General features: G+C 39.3%; 1 protein-coding gene across 1 annotated transcript; it reads right to left on the bottom strand.

Moving 5' to 3' along the window:
• Positions 1-6,661: 6,661 nt before the first annotated feature.
• LOC134227399 (zonadhesin-like) lies at positions 6,662-16,447 on the bottom strand. The gene is made up of 3 exons (XM_062708826.1): positions 16,352-16,447; positions 7,022-11,285; positions 6,662-6,960 (listed from the first exon to the last, which is right to left on the bottom strand). The coding sequence occupies exons 2-3, from the start codon at positions 11,283-11,285 to the stop codon at positions 6,788-6,790; spliced, it is 4,437 nt and encodes a 1,478-aa protein (XP_062564810.1). The 5' UTR covers positions 16,352-16,447; the 3' UTR covers positions 6,662-6,787.
• Positions 16,448-20,597: the final 4,150 nt, after the last annotated feature.

The raw sequence follows: 20,597 nt of genomic DNA, 5'->3' as shown, positions 1-20,597 counted from the left end.
CCGCTCGATGCCCGCTTTTCCACACTTTCTGTCCTGTCCAGCAGATTTCCTGCAGCGCTACGACATCGAAGTTGCGGGGATGTAATTCATCGTAGATTATCCTGTCGCAACCTGCGAAGCCTAGCGACTTGCAGTTCCAAGCTTCCAATCGTGATCCTTTATTCGTCGCCTAGGTCGTTGCCGATTGTATCGAGTCGTATTATCTTCTATGTCGTTCGTAATAGTTGTTTTTAAAGGCGGCTTATTGGGCCTGCGCAAACCTCCTGTCTCGTCGGAGGGCCGTCGTGTCAGGACTGTTTAGCGTCCCACCTAACACCAGGACTTGGGCTTGTGCGCTTTGAGCGGCACACGGTCGCTTTGGCGGAGCCTACTTACGGATACATGCAGCTTTTTATAGAGGTTTAACAGGGCCCACTGTCAAACCCCACCACATCCTAGGCAGGCGCCACAACTCGCAGATGGCCTGGGGAGGGATCGTCAAGCCCTTGGACATAGTCCCTGCTGCCCGCAATAAGAATACGTAACAATAACAATATACACGGAGTCATACAATAGTTCGTACCGCATATGCGCAGATAAAAACAAACTAAGTCAGAATATACATAATACCGTCCGATCGTTCTGCTTACTGATAGAAACACGACCGCACTCGATACAAATTTTTAATTTCTGAATAATTTCCTCCCCTGTACAAAGCAAAACAAAATTTCGATGACCGGCCGATCGTTCTGCTTACTAAAGAAAACACGACCGGACACAATACAAATGCTTACTTTCTGATTAATTTACTCCTTCGCACAAAGCAGAACAAAACTTTGATGCCCGGCCGATTGTTCTGCTTACTGAAAAAACACGACCGCACTCGATACAAATTTTGAATTTCTCGCATTCGTCAGCATATTTATGAAATAGGATTAATAATAATTGTTTTATTTAAAGTTGACTTTGTTGTATAATATTGTGCCAGATCCAGCATATAATGTGTCTAAAAGATATTAATTAAGGGAATATCATATTCCATTTTTCATTTCAATACCCCTGCATTTCAAAACAATCATATTAGGTATAAAGAATATAGAAAACTAAATAAAGACATGAAAATACAAAAAAAAATATATAAGTATGAAAATATGCAAGTATGAAAATGTGAAAATATGAAGAAATACATGTATAAAAATATGACAGTATGATAAGACAGAATTACAAAAATATGAAAACACAAAAATATGAAAATAATGAAATACCGTTTTGACTCAAATCCCGAACATGACTCACACTCCGAATACTGGTGTTTTAGCGCCCTAAAACTAAAACTTTTATCGGTTTACATTACAGATTAATTAATTAAACGAATTAGGCCAAAATAGCGATTTAAAAGCGAAATTTCGGAATATGAGTCACGTTCGGAATTTGAGCCAAAACCCAAATGAGAATATAAAATATCATAAAAAACTCCTGCCAATAATAGAACAAAACCTGCCAAAGCCATCATTCCCCCTAATTATAATAATCTCGAAACCCTTCACACTGTATCATATACAAATTTGGAGGATGTCACCATGAGTGGGATGAGCAATTCCTTTATCAGCAGTACATTATTCTAGGGAGTTAGCAATTCCTCTCTCCCAACCTACTTACTTTCAATTGGATGTTCTTGATATCACCAACATTTAGTGAGTCCAAAAAGTATTCGTCTAGCTGTGTGTTTTCTAGAAAATGTCAAATATAGAATCCAGTAAACTCAAAAAAATAAATCTGTCGATTACATTTTGTAGCAGATTAATCAATTCATCTTTATTATTTAAAATCGAATATAAAACCGAAATACTACCAAAAACAAGTGTAACAAAACATTTCTGTTCTGTTCATGTTGTTCATGGTGAAATAAAAAGCAAATTGGGTTTAAGGGGTATTGAGAATATTAAATATCTTGAATCAATTATATTAACTGAGCCAAAATCCAAAATTTCATAAATTTTGGTGCACGGGAACTATTTTAAATTAATTTCGAAATACTGAATTGAACATCCCCAACTCGATTTTACTATGGGACGAGCTGTCAACCTGTGAGCTAACTGTCAAACAATCAAATTTCCAAATACCTTCAAATTGGATTTTTTTATTTTATTTTATTGGAGCAGGGAAAAGCCCCTGGGAGTGTTATTCCAAGTGAACCACTTCTCCCAAAGGCATAAAACCTACCCTTCTTTTCAAATTATTGGTACGATTCAGATGCACTACCAGTGAGAAAAAGATCTCTTTGAAGGAAGTGCGATAACTAACATAACTTATTAATCGATAACTAACTAACTATTTAATTGATGAATTAGAAAAAAGAAAAAAAGTTTTGTAGTATGAATGCCTGGTAGTATTTGCTTTGACACAGCGGTATCATTGGATGTCCTCCGCGGTGGTGCAATCACCTCGATAATGAGGTAACAATGGGTTTGATAAAGCTGGTTGTAGTAGTTTGGCGTGACGAAACGAAAGTAGTCCAGTACCTGGGAAGTTTGCGTGCCGTTCACGCGAGAAATCCGATGCGTCGAGACGATGGTAGATCAGTAAGATGATGCAAAGCTCGGCTGGTCTACAAATGGTTTCAACTTCGTTATGGGCGTAGTATCACTGGCTTCGGCCAGACATATACCAGTATTTGTTACCTGTCAGGGAAGCAAGGTCTGCCACTGGCCGAATGTGACGAGGACGAAGGCGTTGTTGTTTCGCGTGACGAGGAGGAGTTATGAGTAGTCCAGTTCCTGGGAAGTTGGCGTGCCGTTGACTGACAGGGAGGCAGGGTCTATCACTAGCGATCAATCTGGTGCGTCGAGTCGGTGGTGAAGCAGTGAGGCGATGTAAAGCTCGATCGAGACACCGCTGAAACGCGAACACGCTGCAGTTCGACGGCGAGAGATTACATCAAATATTGACTAAGGTTGTTTCTTAGTAGCTGCTTCACAGCAATTTTGAACTTCCTAAAATCGTGCTCGGATTTCAGAGCCGTGGCTAAAGCATTGATTGTATCGACAATTTCCATAATAAGAGAACGATTTTCTCCCAGTTTCTGTGTTTCTACGTGCCATGTACAAGTTGGTCCGATTTCTGGTTTCATGTTAGTGATGTTAGTCTCCGGAGAATGTAGTTGTGATGGAACTTGGTAATGTATAGTAGATTCTGCATGGTTACCAAAGTCTGTAGCTCACGCAAGGCTAAGATTGGACTGATGGACGGGGCTGCATTTGAATACAGGTCAAAGGTAGCAGATAATTGTGGTTCACCATAAACTATTTTCAGGCTGCGGTTTTGTGTAGAATGCGTGGTTTCAAGACAGTTTTAGCGGCAGCTCCCCAGATAGACACTAAATATTGCAGTTTAGACTGAACGAATGCTTGGTACATAGTGATGAGTTGTTTCGTTGGAAGGAATTTTGAGATTCTCCAGAATATTCCACAATATGAATTTATATATCGCTCCTAAGATTATCCACATGAGGCTTCTAACTTGGAGTAGGATCAAATATCAATCCTAGGTTCGTGTAAGTCTCTACTTTTTTTATTGTTGTTGTGCCAACTGTAAGCTCTTCGTGGATAGCGTTTCTTCTCCGAGAATAAATGTAGTTCGTTTTTCGAGGTTCAATGACAGTAAATTTTCAGCGAAAAACATCTGCAGTTTGCATATGTCTTCCCTCATCTGCATTATCAAGCAAGCAGGGCTAGTAGCTGTGTACGCTAGCGATGTATCGTCGGCAAATAATCTTGGTTTTCCGTTAAGCTCTAGCTTAGCTAGATCATTTATGTAGAGCAAGAAAAGTAAGGGTCCAAGGTTACTCCCCTGCGGAACTCCAACTGTAACTACTCTTTTAGAGCTTGAGCTGCCATTAGCTGACACATATTGTGTCCTACCAGTTAGGTAGCTTCTGAGAAGTGTATTAGCTACGCCACGTATACCGTAGTAGTCCAATTTGCTCAACAGTACATCATGATCTATAGTGTCGAAAGCTTTCCTCAGATCCAAGAACAGTACACCTGCGATGTTCCGTGTATCCATTGCCTGATATATATCATCAACGAGTTCACTAACAGCAGCCCAGGTACTCGAACCAACTCGGAAGCCAAATTGGTGATTGTAAATAATATTTTGGTCACCTAAAAAATTCGTTATTCTGTCGGCAAGCAATTGCTCGAAAAGTTTGCTCAGGACTGATAGGACAGATATTGGACGATAATTGTTCAGTTCTATTTTACTACCTGATTTATGTATTGGAACAACTCGCGATACTTTTAAATACGCTGGAAAACTCCCTGACAAGATGTGATCATTGAATGTGTCGGCTACCAAGGTGGCAAAGATGCTATGGTGGGTTTTGATGAAATAAGCAGGGATTTCGTCATATCCAGGGCTTTTATTGTTACTCAAATTGTTGATTTTAACGAGAACTTCTTGCGATGTCGTAGGCCGTAGAAATATTGACTGGTCATGCCTGCACAGCGTTCCAAATTTGTTTATATCTCGGTTACTGGATATAGCAGAGGCAGGCTGGGGTCCAATCGCACAAAAATATTCGTTGAAACTATCCGTAATTGTTGGACCGTGCGACGTCAAATTCCCATTTATATTTAGTTTTACGCAGTTGTTGCTTCCGAAATTACGGCCCAAAACTTTATCTATATTATGCAAAATAGTTTTTTGAATCGATGTTTGAAACAGTTCAGAGTAATACGTTTTTTTTTAAACAAAGCTTTTCTTGCTGAACTTTTCTTTAGATATAGCTTAGTAGTAATTTAATTCGCCTTACAAATCTGAAGGATATCCAACTGGAGTTTCTCTTGTTGATGCAGAGAAAGCATTTATTAATTATATTTTTTTTCTGTACACTATCGAAATTAATTTATTTATCGGTGATAATTATACTACTCAAAGCGAAAGGGAGTAGATGAAAGTAATGAAGATTCATTCATTTATTTAGTTTACATCTAAACAGATAACACTGAATCAACAATTTGACGCCACAATACACGGTTCGAGGCCGCATCTCTCCATCCTCGGATACGCCCCACGCTCGCCAAGTCGTTTTGCACCTGGTCTGCCCATCTCGCTCGCTGCGCTCACGCCGTCTCGTACCTGCCGGATCGGAAGCGAACACCATCTTTGCAGGGTTGCTGTCCGGCATTCTTGCAACATGTCCTGCCCATCGTACCCTTCCGGCTTTAGCTACCTTCTGGATACTGGGTTCGCCGTAGAGCTGGGCGAGCTCATGGTTCATTCTTCGCCGCCACACACCGTCTTCTTGCACACCGCCAAAGATGGTCCTAAGCACCCGTCTCTCGAATACTCCGAGTGCTTGCAAGTCCTCCTCGAGCATTGTCCATGTTTCATGTCCGTAGGGGATAACCAGTCTTTGTACTTTGTACTATGTACTTTGTCTTTCCGAACACTCACCACATGGACAATTACCTGAATCATTTCGCTATTATTGCATAAATGAACTAATTTTATCGGCAGGCGTACATATCAAGGATATCATGATTGTCCAACAATGAGATAACGTCGAAATTTTGAAATTTAGTGCATTTAATGTTCGGAATTTGGGACAATTTTTACTATGCGTGTTCGGCATGTAAGACAAAGTTTGGCAGAATAAAATCATTAAGTATTGAAATTTTACAATCAATTAAATATGATTATCAATCACTTATATGAAAGTTCGGCTCTTGAGCTACTCGATGGGAACAATTGATATATTAATATATTTTAATTCATACGCCATAAAGACTTCCGAAGTGAAAAATGTAATTAAGTGTTCGTAATATGAGTCAAAACGGAAAATGATTCTGAAGTTGCTTCCTTGGTATAGTACCAATAAACTTCATAGAATTTCTAATATTGAGACACTGCAACAAATGTCCAATTAAGCTCTTTGTACTCTTAGTTTTAAATAGGTTAAGTTTAGTTATTTAGTAATACTTTAAGCGTCTCTTTGATTGCTTCTCCAGACGAAAATACCTGCTTTAACCCTACTTGTTCATTCATTTCATTAACAGTTGTGATAAAGTTTGCACAAAAAGTTTAGTCATAGGCAGTTGAAGAACCAATGCACCATGCGACTCCATATTCTCGTATACACATATTTTTAACGCGTCAAGCGCGAGGTTCTCCCTGCAGAATCGCAAACCAGTTGGGTCGCACATGATGCCTTAGTGATTGAGTTTCGAATATGATAAACTAACACTTCCCCTGGGAGGCCCATGTTCCTCTGACAAATACCTAATCATGACATAAAAGTATCAGATTGTCGAAATAGCTTAGTAGGTATTCAAACTTATAGAAACATAAAGTGTGCAAATGACTTCAATGGGAACACAAACGACGAACTCCCCAGTTAGTTTGTGAACAACAATCTCGGAATTTTCAGGCACATCATAATTCCGAGCCGAATACTAAATTTGTCGGCCAATGTAGGTATCCATGAAACACATTGCGCAGGTAATCAAAGGCGTCGGCGATACATTGCAGACATCACAAATAATAACATACGCGCTTTTCTTTCGAGATGAGATGAATTTGCTGTTCATATTAGGCACGTTTTGGAGTGGTTCAAAATCATATTAAAATAGCTAACGAAAATAGTTCAATTATAGTATTGTTTATTTACTGTCATTTTATTAGGAAACACAAATAATCCTTACAGTTTACATCTTCGAGATGCGTGTTCAATTAAATTACTTTGTTACCGAAAATTCGTCCAACTAGGCACACTTAAACCATCAAAATAAGGTTAATGGCACCCAACTTACTCTGTGCAGAAGTCTCCTCGGCATCCTTCATCATATGTGCAGCCATGTGTTGGCTTGATGCTGTCGTTGCAGAAGTCTTTCACACTGATGTACTGACAATCCTCACATTCGTATTCGAAGCATTTTTTCGAGCAGTTGTATTCTCCTTCGATGCAGCCCGAGCAATCCACTAAAGGAAAGAAATGTTATTACCAGTATCAAATATTTAGATTGAAAAAAAAGAAACTTACAAGTATAATCGTAATCGTCTTCATCATCATTGTTTTCGGTCCATTCTGCTCGAGCAGCCATTATCAGCACCTGGGAGTTTTCATCATAACTGGACTCCTCGAGGGTTAGATAGATATTACCATCCTGCTCGACGCAATATCGGCTCTTGATATTCAAAAATTCCAAATGATTGCACTCCCATTCGTCGTCTTCGGACAATTGACAGATTTTGGCGGAATACACCGTACAACTAAGTATTTTTTCCGGTTGTGCTATGGGTGTTGCATTACGTACGGGAACGATTAGTTCCACTTCCGAAGCTTCTGGTTTACTACGTGAAACGGGCGGGTATAAGTTACCGCGTGATGCAGTGTGGTATGTTGGATATGAGTTGAACAAAAACGACCGACTAGGAGTTTTCTCGAAGAATGCAGCAAATTCGCTGGGAATTGCAGATTGCGCTGTGTACGAGGTTTGGTTGACCACGTGTGAAGAGGGGAAGGTTATTTGATTTATATTTGCGCTTAGTGGTGGTTGGTAATATGATTGAGATTCCACAGTATTAATTAAATTTGAGTGTGTCGGATACAGTATTGAGGTAGGACCGCTGCTTTTGATTACAAGCCGACTATCTGCTAGAGGAGATGCTGGTACCGCTACGTTAGCGTATGGTGTGGCAGGAGGTGTACAAGAAATCTCTCGACAAACGGTTCCTTCTAGCAGATACCCAGTAGGACATGAGGCGGGTAAATGGGATGTTCGAATACATTGCTGACCGTTGAGCATGTACCCATCCTTACAAGCGTAATCGAATCCACGTACTTCGGAAACACACATGCCGTCCCGATTGGTATAGCTGGGTGGGCACGTGGCTTGTCTGGTAGATACTCTGACACAAATTGACGTGGAGTAATCAAAACCGCTCCGGCAGGTTGGATTGCTTACAACACAATAGTTATTTTGTTGTTTAGCTCCAGAGGGGCAGGATGGGCTAATGAACTCCTTTTTGATGCAGTTACCGTCGATGTAACGATAATCAGATGGGCAATTAGGTCCTGGAGCAATACATTTATTGTTGATAAGGGAGCCTGCTTCACATCTTGGGGATTCGTAAACCATTTTCACACAGCGACCAGTTATAAATCGATATTCATTCGGACATTCGAAGTTTTTAACGCATCGGTTATTTATCATAATTGTTTCAGGAGGACATTGCAGTGTTTTGTATGAATACTGTACACACTTGTTGTTAACCAGTTGGAATCCCAATTTGCAAGCTGGTTTCCCAGTTACGCATAAGTTATCACGAAGTGTGCTGCCATAGGGGCATGATAACGATTCGAAGTGCTGTCGAATGCATTGGTCATTTTCTCGATGGAATCCACTAGGGCAGATCAAGTTTCTTGAGGTACATCGGTTTTGATCAACAAAGAACCCGGAAGGGCATCGAATAGGCATTAAATCATGTTTCGTACATTGACCAGATATCAACTGATAGCCATGTTCACAAACAACAGGCTTCGTGCATACATCACGATACAGGAAGCTGTCATGAGGGCAGACAATTGGTGTCCTTTGAATGGACACGCATCTGCCATCTTGAAGACTGAACCCATTGTTGCATGTAGGTCCCGGAACAACACAGTAATCTTCATACTGTTGTGATCCTGATGGACAACTGACAGAACGCTGCTCGCTTTTGACGCAAGTATTCGACTCTAGACGATAGCCCTGTTCACATTTTGCGGCTGCCACGCAATAGTCACTACGGGCCATAAAACCGAATGGACACTGAGGAGGACTGTATTTTGTTCTATAACACCTATCGTCACGCAATACTGATCCTGGAGCACATTCCGATCTAGCAACACAGAAATTGTTATGTATATAATGTTGGCCTGGACATTGAGGTTGGCTTTCGTAGATCTTAGTGCATGTTCCATTGATATTATGATAACCAACACCGCAATCAGGATTAAGGAAGATACAATTATTATCTCGTAAATGGAATCCAGCACGACAATTCGCAGGCATTTGTTCATAACGAACACAGCGTCCACCCTCCATCATGAAACCATTTGCGCATACAGTTGATGCATATGAGACGCACTCGTTGTCTATCATTGTGTACGGTGGTAGGCACTGCATCGGAGTGGTTTGTTGACGCATGCACAAGTTGTTCGTCATCTGATAGCCAGCCGGACATACAGGAGCTTGAGTAGTTGTCGTATAATGAGTTTGCTGCTGAGCTTGACCACATGATCCACATGACTGCGTTAAACTGCACATGTAGTTGTTACCGCATGGCTGCTGCTGACCAAAGCAGCCTGTAGTACATGGTTGCTGCTGACCAAAGCAGCCTGTAGTACATGGCGATGGTGCCAATTGTGGAAGTGGGGCTACTGTTCCGTGACACAATCCATTACGATACGTTAGTCCTGGTGGGCAAAAAGGTGAAGTAGTTTCAGTAATAGTGCACATTCCAGCTGAAAATGAAGCCCCAAAAGGACACGAAGCTGTTGTTTTAATCAGGCATCTCCCATCTTTGAACTCCGCATTTGCAGGACATGTAGCAGATGAAGTATGTCGGCGAACGCACATTTTATCACGCCTTTCAAAGCCTGGTATACAATCATAATCGTAGCTTACACAAACGCCTCCTTGAAGCGATGACCCTGATGGACAGGTTACCGGTCCTACTTCACGTTTACGGCAAACTCCGTCTTCGAAGTCGTAACCAACGTCACAGTAGGGTTTAGCCAGACAATATCCTCGTACGAAAGTGTATCCAATGGGGCATCTCGGTTGATCAAATATCTCCTCTACACACTGCCCATCTCGAAGTACGAATCCAGGCTGGCACCCAGCATTCTGGAGAGTGCAATATCCATCAGAGTACTGTGAACCATCAGTGCATATGGGTAACTGACGATCATTTCTGACACAAACTCCTTTGTCCAATTGGAAATCATGATCGCATGATGGCCTCGACACAACACACACACCATCTCGCAAATGGCTCCCTTCAGGACAATGTTCAATATCGCTCACCTCTCGAATGCACTCACCAGACTGAACCGTGAATCCTGCATCACAACTAACTGTGCTAACGCACTCTTCCCCCTTCAGTGTAAACTCGTGCGGGCATATTGCCGACCTCTGGTCATATTTTACACATTGACCAAACCGCTCATCATATGTGTAACCCACACTGCATGCCGAAACATCTGCCACGCAAACGTCACGTCGTAGATTAGACCCATAGGGACACCTAGCAGGTTCCTTTTCTACTCGAAAACAGCGATCGTTTCTGTAGTCATACCCGGGAGGGCATCTGACTTCTTGAGTAACACAAAAATCATCTCGAATATGGCTACCAGCAGGACATCCGGGCTGATCGTATTGTGTCTGTACACATTTTCCTTGGACTGATTCAATCCCGGCTGGACATTTTGGCTCTGACACTACACAATAGTTATCCACCAGTCTTGATCCATGGCTGCATTGAACGATAGCCGTTTGCTCCAGGACGCATTGTTTATTAGAAAGTGTGTAGTTTCGTGGACACGTTGGGTCTGTATGAAAGCAAGTCCCGTCGTGCAGCGACGATCCCGGAGGACAAACTGCGTTCAGCTCAGAAATTTGCTCACATCGGCCGAAGGAGTTCATGACGTAAGAGTTTTGGCAAACGGCGGCAACGACACATTCGCCCAATCGCAGGTCACCCTTTTCGCACACGGCTGGCTCCCGCTCGTATAAGATGCAGCTTTGACCGTCTATAAGATATCCATCCGGACATTTCGCCGATTCGGTGATTAGTGTGACCTTATCTTTCCTGATGGGGCTTTGAATGTCCTGTCTCACGCACTGTCCGTTAGAAAAGACATATGACGACTCACATGTCGGGGCTGTGATTTTCTTCTCGCACAACTGTTCAACCGGACTACGGTGGCACATATTGTTACTGAGGAAATATCCTGAGGGGCAGACAGTAGCTCCGACGCAAGTGTTTCCCATTAGCGTATATCCCGCGGGGCAGTACGTCTGTCGAACGACACAATTTCCATTCTCCAGAAAGCTACCCGGCGGGCACATGATTGGAGCCGTTTGACAACTGTTGCAAAGTGCGTTTAACTGACGAGCTGTTCGATTTTTTGGTGCACTAGCCGTATCGTTCGAGTTCACAGGGTCCATCCTCCAATCGCGAAAAGCGATCGTGCTTGCGTTAACACTGATTGCCATCGCCAGCAAAAGCAACGCCAAGCTACCGGCCAACGTTCCCATCTGAAACAAAAGAAAAGTGGGAATAGGTTAGAATCGTTAGCCGTATTTTCATTTCACGTTTATTTTCACCGAGAATCGTTTAACGAAAACGATAAAAGGGTCTGTACTGTGGAAAGAGATTCTTTGTTGGTCAGCAAATCGCTTTGCGAAAATAATACAAGGGTCTGTGATGTAAAAAAAGAGATTCTGCGTTTGTCAGGAAACCGTTTGATTATCTCTCATCCAAAAGAAAAGTCGGAACCCTGCTTATGTACGTATGATGTAAACAATGAGAGCAACCACACGAAGCGCTCCCTGCATCAAATAGGACAGGCGAGTTATGGTCAAGGCCACCAGGTTCACACATATTTGATAACGCAATCTTCATACGGTTTCAGTTGTATAATAGTAAAAAAACGTTTGCCATTGTGCATTCTTGATTTCTAAGAATCATGTGTGTGGGTAAAAATTTTACTGGACTCAAAATTAACTCTACTACTAAAATTAAACATTGCTTAAGCGTAAATCTGACCCTATATTATCCAAAATGTGGATCAATATCAAGAACTTATTTTTAATTTCACGATAATGACACGAGGTTGCTAAGCCCGAGAAAGCGTGTTATTTTACCGGTTCGATCGAGACATTTTTGTTCCTTCTTTGAGCATTTTGTCTGTCTGCCTCACCATACATAAATTCAAACATTGACTGGCGAAAGATTTCATTTGAAAACTGTGGAATTACATCCAGACACTATTTCCAAATGCAATGAGCAAAATAAGCAAACACACTGCCTATAATAATAAGATGAGGTGGGTTGCGTGGGTGGGCGCAAACACATTTGAAAAGGGCGTAACAGCCAAAATTTATTCCTTCTGTTTCTTCGTCCACATATAAAGCTATATATGTGGACAAGGAATCAGAGGGAATAAATTTTGGCTGTTACGCCCTTTTTAAATGTTGGTCTAGTACAGCGGTTCTCAACCTGGGGTACATGTACCCCTGGGGGAACCTTCGCTGACCCCAGGGGGTACCTCGGACAAAAATGCGTAATGGCGGATGTATTACAAATCCGATAAAAATTTATTGATGAAGTTTTGATAATTGCATATTTTTTTTTATTTCAAAATTTTGTATCGTACATAATATGCAGGACGATCTGAAAATCAAAGCCTATTGAATCCTGCCCAAAACAATCCACACAGTGTATGAAGGGCTCTAGGACAAAAACTCAAAAAAAAATCTTCAAATAAAATCTACTTGATCGAAAAAAAATACTGTTGAATAGTATATTAAGAATATGTTTCTAAATTTCAATCTTGAATTTTCCAAAAAGCTCAGTTACTTCATTGGCTAGAAACCTCCTTCTGTGCGTCTTGAAAGCCTCCTTTCAAAAGGTTTGGAAGCCTTCTTTCAAGAAGCTTGGAAGCCTCCTTTTAAAAGGCTCGGAAACCTCCTTTCAAGAGACTTGCAAGCATCTTTTCAAGAAACTTTGAAACCTCCTTTCAAAATGCTCGAAAGCCTCCTTCCAAAAGGCTCGGAAGCTTCCTTTCAAGAGGCTCGGGAACTTCCTTTCAAAAGACTCAGAAGCCTCCTTTCAAGAAACTCGGAAGCCTCCTTCCAAGAGGGTCGGAAGCCTCCTTCCAAGAAGGTCGGAAGCCTCATTTCAAGAGGCTCGGAAGCCTCCTTCCAAAAGGCTCGGAAGCCTCCTTTCAAGAAACTCGGAATCCTCCTTCCAAAAGCTCGGAAGCCTCCTTCCAAAAGCTCGGAAGCCTCCTTCCAAAAGGCTCGGAAGCCTCCTTCCAAAAAGGTCGGAAGCCTCCTTCCAAAAGGGTCGGAAGCCTCCTTTCAAGAGGGTCGGAAACCTCCTTCCAAGAGGGTTGGAAGCCTCATATCAAGAAGCTCGGAAACCTCCTTCCAAAAGGTCCGGAGAACTCCTTTCAAAAAGCTCGGGAGCTATCCTTCCAAGAATCTCCGAATCTTCCTTCAAAGAGACTTGGAAGTTTTTTTTCAAGAGACTCGAAAGTCTCCTTTCTAGAGGCTTTTAAGAGGCTCGAAAGCCTTCTTCTAAGAAACTCGGAAGCCTCAAATAGTCCTGATGTATGAACTGAATTTGAATTAGAAAGTTTCACGGAATAACAGAGATTTCAGATAACTTTTTGGAGAGCCGTACATTCCGATAGTTTTCAGATCGCTTTTTCATGTATCTTATGAGTTACGCTTATTTTCATTTATACTGAAAAAATAGGGGGTACCTCAATGAATTGAAAAGTTCGAAGGGGTACCTCTCGAGAAAAAGGTTGAGAACCGCTGGTCTAGTAAATTAGCTCATCAGCGACGTGAGAGGCTCTTGTTTACTAAAGCAGTTAGCCCTTTTGAAATGTTGGTGCAGAAATATCGCATTTGTTGACATTTTAAAAACTCATGCCGCACGGTGCCCCCAGACGCGAATATTATTGCAGTTTCATGAACCTCCGCGGTTTTCTCACGAAAAGAAAGCTTAGAGCACCAGGAAAAGGATACGGGGTGTTTTAAGATCTTTCATCGGTGAAATTTTGAATACGTCCTATTTAAAAATTGTATGGTTTTTCCCACATACATACATGTTAGCTGCAGAATAAATATATATATATATATATATATATATATATATATATATATATATATATATATATATATATATATATATATATATATATATAGAGCTTTTCTTTTCCATAGTAATTGAATCAAGTATTGTTAAAATGCCAGTAGCAATACGAAATCTTCCAAATAGATGAATGTTCTTCGACATTCGGGTAATGTGTCCAGCCCACGTAGGTCTGTCATACATCAAGATTGATCTAACTATAAATCTGATGGAACAACAATGCTGAACGCTTTTGCTCTTGATTGCACAGTTTACTCTCCAGATTAGACAATCCCATGTTTTCATGGTAATAAACCCATATGTCAAGACATGTTATAATATTCAGTAAGTGATATTTGTTTATTTGTTTATTTTTTAAAATTATCCAACTGACAACAAATGTCTAAATAAATATAGCTCACTACTTGGTTGCGGCCAGCAGTGCGGAAAAAGCCTAGTAACCGATGAAGAAACACGTCAACTGAAAGTCAAAGTCAAACATGTCGAAGAATTCATTGAAGTGCCGACTGATAGATCGAATTGGCACGTATAGTGCATAATTGCTAGGCTGTGGTTCTAGATACAAAAATTGGCGTTTGCGAAGAGGTCTTTCAGGTGCGAACAGATTTAACTGCGATAGTAGTACTGGACAATCGATGTGACCCGTGAGCAGCTTTCCAGCAAACGTAGTTTGAGCGGCGATCCGCCCAACATCTAGTGGGTCAATGCTGATCAAACGACAGCCTTCCTCGTTTCAGGTTTGTCGGATCACGCCACCTTAGAAGATCAAGCCATATATTCACAATAGTCATGAAGATCGATCACGAAAAGCGAAGTTTAATTTACCCAAAATGTACTGTGATACACACAATATTGAGAATATTAAATGTACTCAAATTTGTGTTATTGGGACGTTTTTGTAACCAGTTTTTGTACTCAGACTTTGACAATTGTTGATGAATTAGGAAAGCTAATATTTTATGCTTGTATTAATTTATTATGTTTACATGTGACACTTTTCTTTCAATACCTATTATCCAATAAAATCGTAATAATGCAATAGCGAATTGGCTTTTGCACACATCTTTTATTAGGATTTTCTTTCCAAACACAGAACGCAAAATAAGTTGCGGCGCTTTTCGTGATCAATCTTCATGACTATTCGGAACATATCACTTACACAATAATATAACATGTCTTGACATATGGGTTTATTACCATGAAAACATGGGATTGTCTAATCTGGAGAGTAATCTGTGCAATTAAGAACAAAAACGTTCAGCATTTTTGTTCCATCGGATTTATAGCTCGACCAATCTCAATGTATGACAGACCTACGTAGGCTGGACACATTATCCGAATGTCGAAGAACATTCATCTATTTGGAAGATTTCGTATTGCTACTGGCATTTTAACAATACTTGATTACTATCGAAAAGAAAAGCTCTATATATATTTCTATTCTGCAGCTAACATGTATGTATATGGGAAAAACCATACAATTTTCAAATAGGACGTATTCAAAATTTCACCGATGAAAGATTTTAAAACACCCCGTATCCTTTTCCTGGTGCTCTAAGCTTTCTTTTCGTGAGAAAACCACGGAGGTTCATGAAAGTGCGATAATATTCGCGTCTGGGGGCACCGTGTGCCGCAAATCCGCATCGTTGTCGATCGTCCTGAGGCGATGAATAGATTCTGTCTCGTCAAAAAATTTACAATTGAGCTTATTGAACCCGAGCATGAGAAAATAACTCAATAATACCTATTTATGTTATTGCTACCTTACTCTGTTATGAACTTGCCTTGCATAAGAAGTAAAATACCAAAGGAGTAATACCAAAGAAGTATATTCAAAATACTTCAGGCATAGCATACTATGTTACCACAGTACCAAACGCATAACAAATTATTATTCCTTTGGTATTGAAATACCTAAACATGTTATGCCTGAAGTATTTTGCATATTAATTGGCTTTATTTTTTGGCATACCAACTTCTGTTATCGAGGTCGCTGCCCCTGCACGGAAAAAAGGATTCGAGCTTGTCGATTCTCTCTTGAAGCAACATAATATCACATAAACTTTGAAATGAGAATCAAAATTCATAAAATAAGATTTGATTTGGCAACGAAAATTATGGAATAACCACAATCTGAGGAATAACGCTTGGAAGTTTAATTTATACTTTCACCTCGCATTAACACAAATAGCACATATATTACTATCCTCCATAAAATGATACAGCATAATCGCTGTACATAGCGAAACATTCAAATCATACATATTACTGATTGTACACTTGAAGTTTTATTTCATTTCATGCTTCACTTTTCTCTAAAACCACTTGTATTTTCAATGCACTGCTATGTTAATATATTTGCACCATATTTCAATGTCTTCACTAATGGAATTAACGGAATAAAAGACCAAGCTTATTTCAAATATAATTACTTTACCTCACAGCGAGTCCTCTGATAGTAGTGCACGATCTGCTCGCTTCAAACATGAAAAGCAACTTATATATTCTGAAAAATCCGCCAAAGCTTTGAAAGTTCAAAGCCGTTATCAGCATATGGGCATTTTTATTTAGTTGCACAGGGCGACACAACCAGTATCTCTATTCAATGCTAAAAATTAGTCCACCGCCATTTCATATTTTCCACGTTAGGACTATTTTCAAATTTAAATTATTCCAATAGTCTATACACACTTCTTGAAGCACACCGCATTGTTTCATTCGTCGGTTGTTTTCCTTGAAAATATGTCACAAACTTTGAAATAAAACCTTGCCTCCTCTCGTTGGATAGCTCCTGTGGAATTTAAGCACTCAAACCATTAACTGATCGTTCGGTGTTCTAAGAACACTTCCACAGTTATTAACTGACGCTAAACAAGCTTAACCGTTTTTAAAAAGCTTAATCTTCAAACATCACATTCTGTGGAACACCCTGTAGAAATTTGCGGAGATATTCTTCTCGGAATTATGCTCAACGTTTATAAAAGAATAACAGACTACCTATTTATTATTAGAAATGTAGTGCAAACGTTTTGGAATGGTTGCTTTATCATTCTCTATCACTTTGTAGCACCTCAAAGTCACGCGAAGGCATTACAAAAGTATTAAATCAGATGAGAGCTCTTTTCGAAGTAAAATAAAACAATTTTATTATCTCCCTAGTAGCACAGTTCTGGCAGATCTGGTTGCAGCAACTCTTATATGCCTCAATTTAGTCGCATATGAGTCACAGAAACTTCCCTATAACAAGTGTGTTTCTCGGGCTATTGCTTTCGAAGTTTTTAAACAGTAAATTTCAATATGCTAATGGTAAAAATTGTGAAAATGTGTATGATGATAGCGGTTCTCAATGTTCGTTACAATCCATTTTTTCAAGCGAACAAAAACTTTGGAAAAAGTACATGGTGGACCATTTTAAGCGTGAAAATGTTTCGAATACTGTCATAGGAATTTTGATCTACTGAGCTTCATTGCATGTAAGATCGAAGTGTGCTACGGTTGAGACCGAATGTCAAGTTTTTTCGTTGCGCTTTTTTTCCTGATTATCACGAAATTCGACTTGATAGTGTGTGATAAAATTGTAGTTTGTATTCCATAACGAATAATTGATTTTTCGAATTTAGTGCCGCTCTGGACGAAAGTCGTTTCAAAATGTGCAAAAACGCGCCGCCGTCTGTTTGGAACGGAATTTCAAGTGACAGAATTTCAGGTTAATATATTCGTCGTGAAGTCCCAGTCCTCTGGATATACAGAAATTTGGTGAGATTGTTTCGATTTGTTTGTACTCTGATTTCATTTTCAAAATTGTATTGGCTTATTGTAAGCAAAAGTGACCTCGGACTAGTCATGCAATACCAGGCAGTCTGAAATGGGTCGCTCGAGCTGCAGTAGAGCTACCCGGATAAAAATGTACTATTGGTTCAATAGTGTAAACAATTGAATTACCATACAATGTACAGTATACAATAGGATACATTGTTTCTTAAGGGTTGCACAGATACAATCTGATACAAGATACACTGAGGATACAACACATCAACATATTTCTCTAATGTAACAATACTTGCAAATGTTTTTGAAACGTTTTCGTACATAAGATTCATACATTGATAACTTTTGAAATGTTTCATTACGTTGCATATAAACTATTTAACAATATTTGCCTCATAACGCCAAATATGCATTTTTTCCCTTTAAATTGCATTGTTGAACAGTAAAGCTGTCACAACTGAGAAATCAAAAATCGTATTGTTTTACTATACAAATACAATACAATCCATTGTATTTTGAACAGTTTTGTTCAGATATTTCAACAATATTTTAACCATACACTCTATTGTGTGACGAAATAAATGTATGGAAAATTTTCACATTTTGTATAGTTACGATACTTAACAACCCGTACATTCTATTGCGAAAACTTCATTTACATTTGAGTAAATGGTTCATAACAATGCATTCTAATGTATTTCTATGGTTTCATTTACAATATAATCTATCGCCAATTCAATGTTATTAATAGTAGTGTTACAATAAATTGTACTGTTATTCTACTGTATTTTTTATTCGGGTAGCACCTTCTAAACTTCCGGACTAAATCTAACTGTAAAACAACCAGCTTTTTCCCATAATATCACTGCCAGCCAGTGGGGGTTAGAATGGACATACACAACACACATACACACACCGAGCTTCATAAACTACGCTGCACGTCGAACCACGGACCATAAGCTAATATTCATTAGTCTAAGTTTGAATACGGGAGGAGGTTCGGTTGTGGGCACCGTTCGGTTATGGGCACCCCTACGTATCTTTTGACAGATAACAGATGCTGTCATTCTGCCCAACCGTTATTAGTTTGCTATTGTAACATGATGTTTTGTGCTCAATATCAAACCGGATGGGGATCTCTACTTTGAACTATGTACAAATCATTTTTTTAACAAAAAAAAAAACAGCACGAAAGTTCTTTTTTTGCCTTTTTTAAAGTGTCATAAATAGAAGTGATTTAATCAAAAAAGTGAGTTCCAATGAATATTTATACAGTAAACTTAATCTATTTTGAGGCTCAATGACGATTGCCATTAAAATCTTGATGCGAAATTTTGTTTTCTTTATTTTCCAAAAAGGCTGCGAAATTCGGTTATGGGCACCCTTATTTTATTGACAAATCATTCAATATCGTTTTAGTTGTCCCCTAACTAATTTCAAATGACGTTTTTATGCAGTTTTTATAGAAAAATAGATTGAAATAATTATTTTATTTCATATTTTATAAATAGTAAATAGTTATTATGCTCACAATTTTTGAAACAATACGTTGACTAATTTGCTTGCAACAAGTTGCATTCGACGGGGAATGCTGTCCCATTGTTTCCTATTAAAAATTGGCCAGATCGGACTATGAGATCAACATTTATGGCCAAAATATAAATTTTTGTAATGTTTATGTTTATGTTTATTGTATAGATTCATCTGACATTTGGTGGTCTTAATGAATATAGTAAATTTAAACAAGTATACATTAAACTATTACAATCTTCTTAAAAAAGTGGTCAATGGTAATTAAAATCAAATAGCCTATAAATATTGTTAAAAGCAGCCGCAGCAGCACGGAAAGGTTCATTCATGCCAAACATTCGATTACGCGGAGAAAGGTGCAGGAAATCTCGTTGACGCATTGTTCGTTCCGGAGCATAAAGATTTAACCTCATGAGAAGTTCCGGAGAGTCAATTTCACCAGTCACGATTTTGGCCACGAAGGCAACCTGCGATCTATTCCTTCTCATTTGTAGAGTGTCAATACCTAGTAGTCTACATCGATCCTCATATGCGGGAAGATGAGCGGGATCCCTCCATGGAAGGTGCCGAAGTGTCTACGAATGCCGCACGAATCTACGCCGCACGGTTTCTAGCCTTGAGATCCAGACGCTATGATAAGGGCTCCTAACTACAGCACAAAATTCAAGGATAGAACGAACTAAAGAGCAGTACAGTCCCTTCCCGATTTTAGCAACACGATCGGATTTTAATGTTGCCAAAATGGGGATGTTGCCAAAAACGGGAAAAAAATTTCATACAAATTTTTTTTTATTTGCATGATTGAAGCTAAATACTTAGAATATGTACTATAAAGTATGTGGAGTGTGTTTCAATGATGTACGTGCATCATGATTGACATTTTTGCGATATTATTCATAACTCGGAGATTGTAGTTCAAACAAAATTGAAACAAACTCAAGAATGGTAATCAAACGATAATGTAACTAATTAGCTAATTTCATAATACAAATTTAATAATAAATAATATTTGAAATTAACAATAGCGTCGGCCACGTCCTTACCAAAAATGTGGTGATAAAAAATGTTTCTATTGTAGTCCATTGAAATGCTGACTTCAATCTGACATCTCAAATAAATCTTAGTCCACCAAAAATGCTTGTTTTTATCATAATTCACTATATAAATCAAATAGCATTCCGATGGATACAAGATGACTAAATGTGCTACCAATTTCTAATTCTTATATACCTATTAGATTTTGATGGAGGCAAACTTTCTTGTGGTCGGTGTGATTAAGAGTAAAGTTCTGTGCACAATTTTCGCTTACATTATGGAAAAAATGAACGACAGGCATGAGATGTTCCATTGGTTTAGAAAATAGTATCTGCATTCTGCACATTGGT

This window comes from Armigeres subalbatus, chromosome 3, assembly GCF_024139115.2.
Source record: "Armigeres subalbatus isolate Guangzhou_Male chromosome 3, GZ_Asu_2, whole genome shotgun sequence".
NCBI classification, from domain to species: domain Eukaryota; kingdom Metazoa; phylum Arthropoda; class Insecta; order Diptera; family Culicidae; genus Armigeres; species Armigeres subalbatus.
This window is presented reverse-complemented; position numbering and strand designations above follow the sequence as displayed.

Excerpts from the sequence above, each read along its gene's own strand:
- LOC134227399 (XM_062708826.1), bottom strand. The coding sequence starts at position 11,285 with ATGGGAACGTTGGCCGGTAGCTTGGCGTTGCTTTTGCTGGCGATGGCA. Across the intron at positions 6,961-7,021 it reads AGACGATTACGATTATACTT|TGGATTGCTCGGGCTGCATC; the intron begins GTAAGTTTCTTT and ends TCTTTCCTTTAG.